The sequence below is a fragment of the Sinocyclocheilus rhinocerous genome, unplaced genomic scaffold (assembly GCF_001515625.1).
Source record: "Sinocyclocheilus rhinocerous isolate Xijiao unplaced genomic scaffold, SAMN03320098_v1.1 scaffold2780, whole genome shotgun sequence".
Classification (NCBI taxonomy): Eukaryota; Metazoa; Chordata; class Actinopteri; order Cypriniformes; family Cyprinidae; genus Sinocyclocheilus; species Sinocyclocheilus rhinocerous.
Genome location: NW_015628683.1, coordinates 200,882 through 208,547, shown reverse-complemented (window position 1 = coordinate 208,547; position 7,666 = coordinate 200,882). Strand labels below are relative to the sequence as shown.

The 7,666-nt window shown below is 40.5% G+C and overlaps 1 protein-coding gene across 1 annotated transcript; it reads left to right on the top strand.

Moving 5' to 3' along the window:
• c1qtnf6b (C1q and TNF related 6b) lies at nt 1–4,484 on the top strand. Its single transcript, XM_016549662.1, has 3 exons — nt 1–23; nt 1,571–1,762; nt 3,901–4,484. The coding sequence occupies exons 2-3, from the start codon at nt 1,579–1,581 to the stop codon at nt 4,443–4,445; spliced, it is 729 nt and encodes a 242-aa protein (XP_016405148.1). The 5' UTR covers nt 1–23; nt 1,571–1,578; the 3' UTR covers nt 4,446–4,484.
• The last annotated feature ends 3,182 nt before the right edge of the window (nt 4,485–7,666 follow it).

Genomic DNA, 7,666 nt, shown 5'->3' with positions numbered 1-7,666 from the left:
AGAAGGAGCTCGAGGACGCAGCGGTGAGTCTCAGCTTTACATTTCTTCTGGATTCCTCAAGTCTTTGCGTGAGAGCTTCAGTCAGACAGCAGCTTGGCTGCATGAGTCAGGCGAGGTTTTTCATGTCACTGATTTGGACCGAGATATAGAACTGTGTGAGGATTGTTCGATGAGACTGATAACTTGTGTGAGGACGTGGCTCTTGTGCTCTCTCTCTCTCATCTGGTTTTCATAAGTACAGCTGCTGCGTCTCAATGAATCATTCATGTTTGCTGACTGCAAAGAAAGCCTAATTAAAATGAGAAGCGTGCAGGATAAAGTGAGATAAAGAGATGATGCTGCAGACACTTCTAAGAGGGAATATTAATAATGTGTTGTTGAACTTACTCTGAAGAACAGAAAGAAAGAAAGAAAGCAAGCAGCTCTTTTCCACGTGTGATCGAGCCATAGATGATGAAATCCATAAATGTCATTTTTTATAACAGTTTTTAATCCTTGTTCTTGTTCGGGAGATTTTATATTTCTGACACACACACATTTAACCTCAGGCTCCTGCTGCATGATGGGAACATCTCTCATACGGTTTTTATATGACAGGGTGGTTTATATTTTAAAAGGGATCATTAATCCAGTATTTTATGGATGTTAAGATCACTCTGGATCACACAATGTTAAATGTGTCTGATGCGATGGTCAGATCGGGTGTGAACACAGCTTGAACTGAATTAAGATGAATGATGCACTCTCATCTTCTGAATTAACACTGGTATTGAACTCAACTGAATCAATATTGAACCGATTCAAACTGAATAACATGATGACATTGCTGTGTTTTGTAGAACTGCTTATAGCTGAATTGAACTCGTTTGATGAACTTCACACTTGATCTGAACTGAACTGTTGTCTTTTAGCTGTTTTACAGCACAATCTGAACCGTCTCCATCACTGCTTCTGTTATTTTCCTGTTTGTCACTAGCTGTGTTTTTATGCAAATTTGGGGATATTGCTTAAAAAAAACTTTTAACGGGAATGCCAAGATATGCATAAAATCCTGTGGCAGAAACAGAGCAGCAAATAGACAAGCAAAAGAGCAATAATGTGCATTTGATCAGATGTAACTGGAGTACAAGGTTATGAGATACATGATGTGAATGCTTGGCTAAAGAGACGTGTCTTTACAGTTTATTTCAACTGCTCACACACACATTTTCAAAACTTTGCCTCTGTTTTTTTAAAACTTTACACACAAATCCAAGAAGTGCACACACAAAATGCAAAATGCCTGCATCTCTTGCAAAACGAAGCACTGCATTCGAAATATCACAAACGCATCTCAAAAGTGAACATTTGCGAACACCTTAATTCCTGTTAGATTTGCGTGTGTTACATAGAGAACTGTGTGTCGTGTTTTGCAAAAAGTGTTTTATGAAATTGTCAAAGGCTGAGAATTAGTGTATGGTTTTGCAGATTTGGTGTGTGCTTCTGCTGTTTGAGTGTCAGCTTTCAGAGATTGTGTGACAAGTAAAGATTTCGTGTGCATGCAGTTGAAAACTGTGCTCCTGGTCTGCAGGTGTCGTGATGTTGGCTGTGTTTCTGCTGCTGCTGGCCTCCGTGGCATCCGTCCCCTCTCCCTCCAGACCCACGCCCAGGTACTGCCGCAGGTGCTGCGATCCCCTAGCCCCGCCCCTGAGCCCCGCCCCCCAGCCTGCAGCCAATCACACGCCGGAGATCCGCACCATCATTAACATGACCATCCTCAAAGGTGAGACGGAGCTGGACGCTGACACTTAGGCTGCGTCCGAAATCACACACTCTCTGAGTAGGTACTTCTTTTGAATGTGACTATTATGACTACTATGACTGTATTCCAGACGTACTACTCCAGCTAACAGGGAACGTTCTCACAACATTTTTCAGAAGTTATATAAATGTTAGGACAAAACATTCTTAAAGTTGTGCTTATAACATTTTAGGAACATTTCAAAACAAAGTGTTTACAGTATACAACCTAAATGTGTTACCTGCTGGATAATAAAGTGTCCATCAGATGTACACTTGAGAATTTTCTCTTTTCATATACAGTTTTTTTGCCTACTAAATAATAGAATTATGCAGGTTTAAGGTTTGTTTTGCTGCAGGACCCTGATTTTACATTTTAATCTGGTGACCCAACAACACTCACGGTCAACATTAAAATGTGTGAATAATGTTATATATTTTGATGTTTAGGGTGTCCGTGTTTCATTTGTGTAATTTGACTAGATTCTACAAAGTGGCAGATAAGTTATTAGGCTACCATAATACTGTAGAGTTTGATGGACACACAACCTTTGACATACAGATACAGGAAGCGTTTTCTCCAGAGTCTATTTTGCTGTTGCAATTATACACAATTATATGTTTGGTTGCAGTTTTAGCGCGTTTTTTTTCATCGCTGTGTCCCAGTTTTGTTCAGAACTGCAGCTCTCTAGAGGAACAAACGAAGAAGCCAAAAGAGAAAAACATGACTTTTGTTGACTTGTTCTTTGGTAATGCTCACTCTTCACCCGCAGTGGACAGATTGTTAGTGCTCACATCCATTTCAGTTCAGAGAGATTCCTGAAACTGACCACAAGAGGCCTTGCCATTGGACGCTGTGAAGTCATGTGACCACCGTTTATTTCCTTTGAGCTGTATAAGGGGTAATTTTGCTGGTGGTGAGTAACATCTGTCGACGGGCAGAAACCACTGCTCACTGGAAAGCGTTTTAGTCTGCAAATAGTCTAAAAGACCAAATACAGACAAAAGCAGAAACTAGATTTTCACTTTCTGATGGAAATGTGAGTGGTGCTTAATAGTGAAATGTGCACTTTATTATCCAGCCCGTGAAAATCTTGCGTCCGATCATTTAGGAAAGCAACAGGGGTTTGATGACATCACTGTAAGCACTAGTACTAGTGAACACTGACTTAGTTAACAGCACTAGTTACTGACACGTCACGTATAGAATAAACCACTTCCTGTTTGACTCTTTGCTGGAGCTCCAAGTTTGAAGTTTCTAGAATTTTTCAGTGACTGTAAAGATTGAATCAAAAGCGCACAATCGTTACCACAGATATTTCACAATGATTGAGGTTAGAGGATCTGGTTCAGGACATTAATAATTATAACTAACCCTAAAGGCTGGAAATTCATCGAAACACTCATCTTCTGCTATCTTTGAGCTAATGACACTGTGTGCTTTAGATTCAAGGTCATTTTGAGTCTGATTGAGAAAACAGACGGATTCAAACATTTACGTGATTTTTCACATTGATTGGATTATTTCAAGTCTACACCAGCCCTTTCAATTTGATTGAAATTTAATTTGTGTCAGCATCAGGAACTAACATCACCTAGAGCTAACATGGCTGAAGACTGTTAGGAGCGTTAGTGAACCAAAACCTTTGCCTGCTTGACTTCTAAAACTGATTACCACCAGTGTTAGGTAAATTAATGTTAGGTAAACCAAAGTTAATGCATTACAATATTGCATTACTCCATAAAAAGTAACTCATTGGGTTACTCAGTTACTTTTTATGGAAAGTAATGCATTACAATATTGCGTTACTCCATATAAAGTATACAACAATATTGCGTTGACAAAAGTGAAATGAATAATCTTTAGGCTGCAGAAAACGCCTCTGCACTGATTTCTCTCAACACAGGGACAGGAGAGCTGTCAGTGAATACATGGGAAAACAAAGGAACTGGTGTTACTTGTTTGAAAAAATAACTCTCTTGTAAATGTAAAAGTAATGCTTTACTTTACTAGTTACTTGATAAAAGTAGTCTGATTACATAACTCACACTTCTTGTAATGCATTACCCCCAACACTGCTGATTACACACTGACTTAGATCACTGATTGATTGTTGACAGGGGAAAAAGGGGAGCGTGGGGACAGAGGGACGCCTGGCAAAGCCGGAGTGGACGGACCCCCCGGACTCAGAGGTTTGACGGGGCTCAAAGGCAGTAAAGGAGACACAGGGGCCCCCGGAGACCCCTGCAAAATCCAGCAGTCGTCCTTCTCCGTGGGCCGACGCAAAGCTCTGCACAGCGCCGATTACTACCAGGCCCTGATCTTCGACACCGTCTTCGTGAACCTGGGCGAACACTTCAACATGTTCAAGGGGAAGTTCTACTGCTTTGTCCCGGGAGTCTATTTCTTCAACGTCAACATTCACACCTGGAACTTCAAGGAGACGTACCTGCACCTGATGCACAACGAGCGGCAGCAGGTGATCCTGTACACGCAGCCCAGCGACCGCTCCATCATGCAGAGCCAGAGCGTCATGCTGTCTCTGGAGCTCAGCGACGAGGTCTGGGTCCGGCTCTACAAGCGCCAGCGCGACAACGCCATTTACAGCGACGACGTGGACGTCTACATCACCTTCAACGGACACCTGGTGGCTCCTAAAGTCTAGGAGGAGGGACCGCTGTATTTGCTCGAGTGTGTAGAGGAACAGCCACACTGCAAAAAAAGGCTTATCTTAGTATTTTTGTATTTTTTCTAGTCAAAATATCAATAATTTCTTAAATTAAGATGCATTTACTTTGTAAACAACACAAGATATTTAGCCTTGTTTATAGGGGAAAAAATAAACTAAATGAAGTGCATTTTGCTTAAAACAAGTCATAGGGTAAGTAAAATATTCTTAAAACAAGAATTTTACTTACTTTTTTTGTTGATATTTTGACTAGAAACAAGACAAAAATACTAAGTAAGATAAGCCTTTATTTGCAGTGTAGAGACGTGTGTGTGTGTGTGTGTGTGTGTGTGAACCTTTAGCTTTTCAATTGAACACACTGTTGTTGAAGAAAAAACCTTGAAAGGCATAAAGAGTTTACAGTGTTTGATTCGAGCTGCTGAGCAGCCTGTCGATTAACAGTGAGCAGGACTTTTATCTCTCAATCCCACAGACGTCTTCAGATCAGCTGTAGTTCCCTGTGATCAGTGATCAATCTTCTAGACATTAGGAAACTGATGACTGCATGTTACACTCTGGAGTTTACGCTGCGTCCGAGAACACAGAGATTTCACTGAAGATGCTGCATCGAACCATAAGTAGAAAAGATCCAAGCTATAAAACAAATTTAGGTTATAGAAACATGAATGTTTCTAACACATTAAAATGTCCAGTTTTCTTCTCGTGATTATTTGAAGGTTACACAAACGTTTCTGAGAACGTTTTACTAGCTTTATTTTCACCCAAAATATATATATATTTTTAATTTTGTAGGAATGTTAAAATGTCCAGTTTTGTTGTTGTAATTAGAACATAGTTTTACAGTGACTAAGATGTTTCTTAAACATTCTACAAATGTTATTTTTACCCAAAATGTAACATTATTTGAACATATATTTGTAATATTCTAAGAACATTGAAATTGTCAGGATTGTAACATTATTTAAAGGTTACAAAAACATTTCTGACAACGTTCTGCTAACTTTATTTTCACTCAAAATATAACGTTATTTGAATGTTCATTTTAACATTCTAAGAACATTCTTGTTGATTATTATGTTATTTAAATGTTATAAAAAACGTTTCTTGCAATGTTCAAGTACAAATAACAGCATAAAGACATTTTTAGAATGTTGTAAAAAAATCTAATATGAATACATTTACATTTAGTAATTTAGCAGACGCTTTTATCCAACGCGACTTACAAATGATGACAATAGAAGCAATCAAAACTAACAAAAGAGCAATAATAAGCCAGTGCTAGAACAAGTTAACCAGCATTGGTCCAAAGTTGACCGACGAGGCGTGTCCTGAAAATAATCGTATTCCCATTTGATTTTGAACTCTTTACACTTCTTCCCTTAAACTCAAAACTCATCTCAAATTGACGTCAGTGTAAACTCCAGTCTGTAAACAGCGCAGGGCCATATTCTCCTGCAGCTCTACAGTAGTGATGTTGTTTGAGACTCGTCCTGTGTTTCTGTTCACGCAGATTATCATGATGTTTTGTGTCTCTAAAGAGCAGTTAGACCTCGTGTGGTTTCTTTCTTCTGTGGAGCAAAATATGTTCTTAAGAAGATCATGCACTCTCTTTAACTGTAATGAAAGATGCTGAGGAATGGGACTGAAGAGCATCATAAAACAACCCATAAAACATAATAATAAGAGCAATATATAAATGATGTTTGCAGTAAATCAGTCATGGGATATTCCACTGATTGGTCTTGTTCAGCAGCTGCTCTGAGATCAGCGTTGTGATGGTCTCTGTGAATCTGATCTCACAAACACTTCAACAATACATCTCTGTGAAAGACACATGCTTCTGTCTGAGATTCAGTTTCAGGGAAATAAAGTCATGAAACCGGGAGGTTTTTGTATTTTGTTTTTCATGTTCATTAGGTGCCTAAAATGAGGTTTTTCCATGAACTGGTGCTAAACCGTACGTTTGCACAGACCTTCTGCAGGGAAACAAGTATTTCTGTATTCTCACTTGTTTTTGCTCATTTTTACCTGTGTATGTTTATACTGTTTCTATTAAATTCAGCAACAAAATACTCAGATGTCGTTTTTCATTCAGTTCAATCCGCTGACCCAAATATTATACGAGTCGTGCAGAACATTTCAGTTCATTCACTTCTCATTTCTCCAGCACAGACTCGCTCCGTTCTTCATCTGCTTGTTCTGAAAGACAACACGGATCATTTCTCAGTGAGGGACAATACTGTAGGTTAATTGTGTTCAGTAGTGTGTGTGTGTGTGTGTGTGAGTGTGAGAGAGAGAGAGTGTGTGTGTGTGTGTGTGTGAGTGTGAGAGAGAGAGAGTGTGTGTGTGTGTGTGTGTGAGTGTGAGAGAGAGAGAGTGTGTGTGTGTGTGTGTGTGAGTGTGAGAGAGAGAGAGTGTGTGTGTGTGTGTGTGTGAGTGTGAGAGAGAGAGAGTGTGTGTGTGTGTGTGTGTGAGTGTGAGAGAGAGAGAGTGTGTGTGTGTGTGTGTGTGAGTGTGAGAGAGAGAGAGTGTGTGTGTGTGTGTGTGTGAGTGTGAGAGAGAGAGAGTGTGTGTGTGTGTGTGTGTGAGTGTGAGAGAGAGAGAGTGTGTGTGTGTGTGTGTGTGAGTGTGAGAGAGAGAGAGTGTGTGTGTGTGTGTGTGTGAGTGTGAGAGAGAGAGAGTGTGTGTGTGTGTGTGTGTGAGTGTGAGAGAGAGAGAGTGTGTGTGTGTGTGTGTGTGAGTGTGAGAGAGAGAGAGTGTGTGTGTGTGTGTGTGTGAGTGTGAGAGAGAGAGAGTGTGTGTGTGTGTGTGTGTGAGTGTGAGAGAGAGAGAGTGTGTGTGTGTGTGTGTGTGAGTGTGAGAGAGAGAGAGTGTGTGTGTGTGTGTGTGTGAGTGTGAGAGAGAGAGAGTGTGTGTGTGTGTGTGTGTGAGTGTGAGAGAGAGAGAGTGTGTGTGTGTGTGTGTGTGAGTGTGAGAGAGAGAGAGTGTGTGTGTGTGTGTGTGTGAGTGTGAGAGAGAGAGAGTGTGTGTGTGTGTGTGTGTGAGTGTGAGAGAGAGAGAGTGTGTGTGTGTGTGTGTGTGAGTGTGAGAGAGAGAGAGTGTGTGTGTGTGTGTGTGTGAGTGTGAGAGAGAGAGAGTGTGTGTGTGTGTGTGTGTGAGTGTGAGAGAGAGAGAGTGTGTGTGTGTGTGTGTGTGAG

What these genes read in the sequence shown, in the direction of transcription:
- c1qtnf6b (XM_016549662.1), top strand. Translation starts at nt 1,579, where the DNA reads ATGTTGGCTGTGTTTCTGCTGCTGCTGGCCTCCGTGGCATCCGTCCCC. An exon ending in TAACATGACCATCCTCAAAG is followed by an intron (nt 1,763 to 3,900) that starts GTGAGACGGAGC and finishes GATTGTTGACAG; the next exon opens with GGGAAAAAGGGGAGCGTGGG.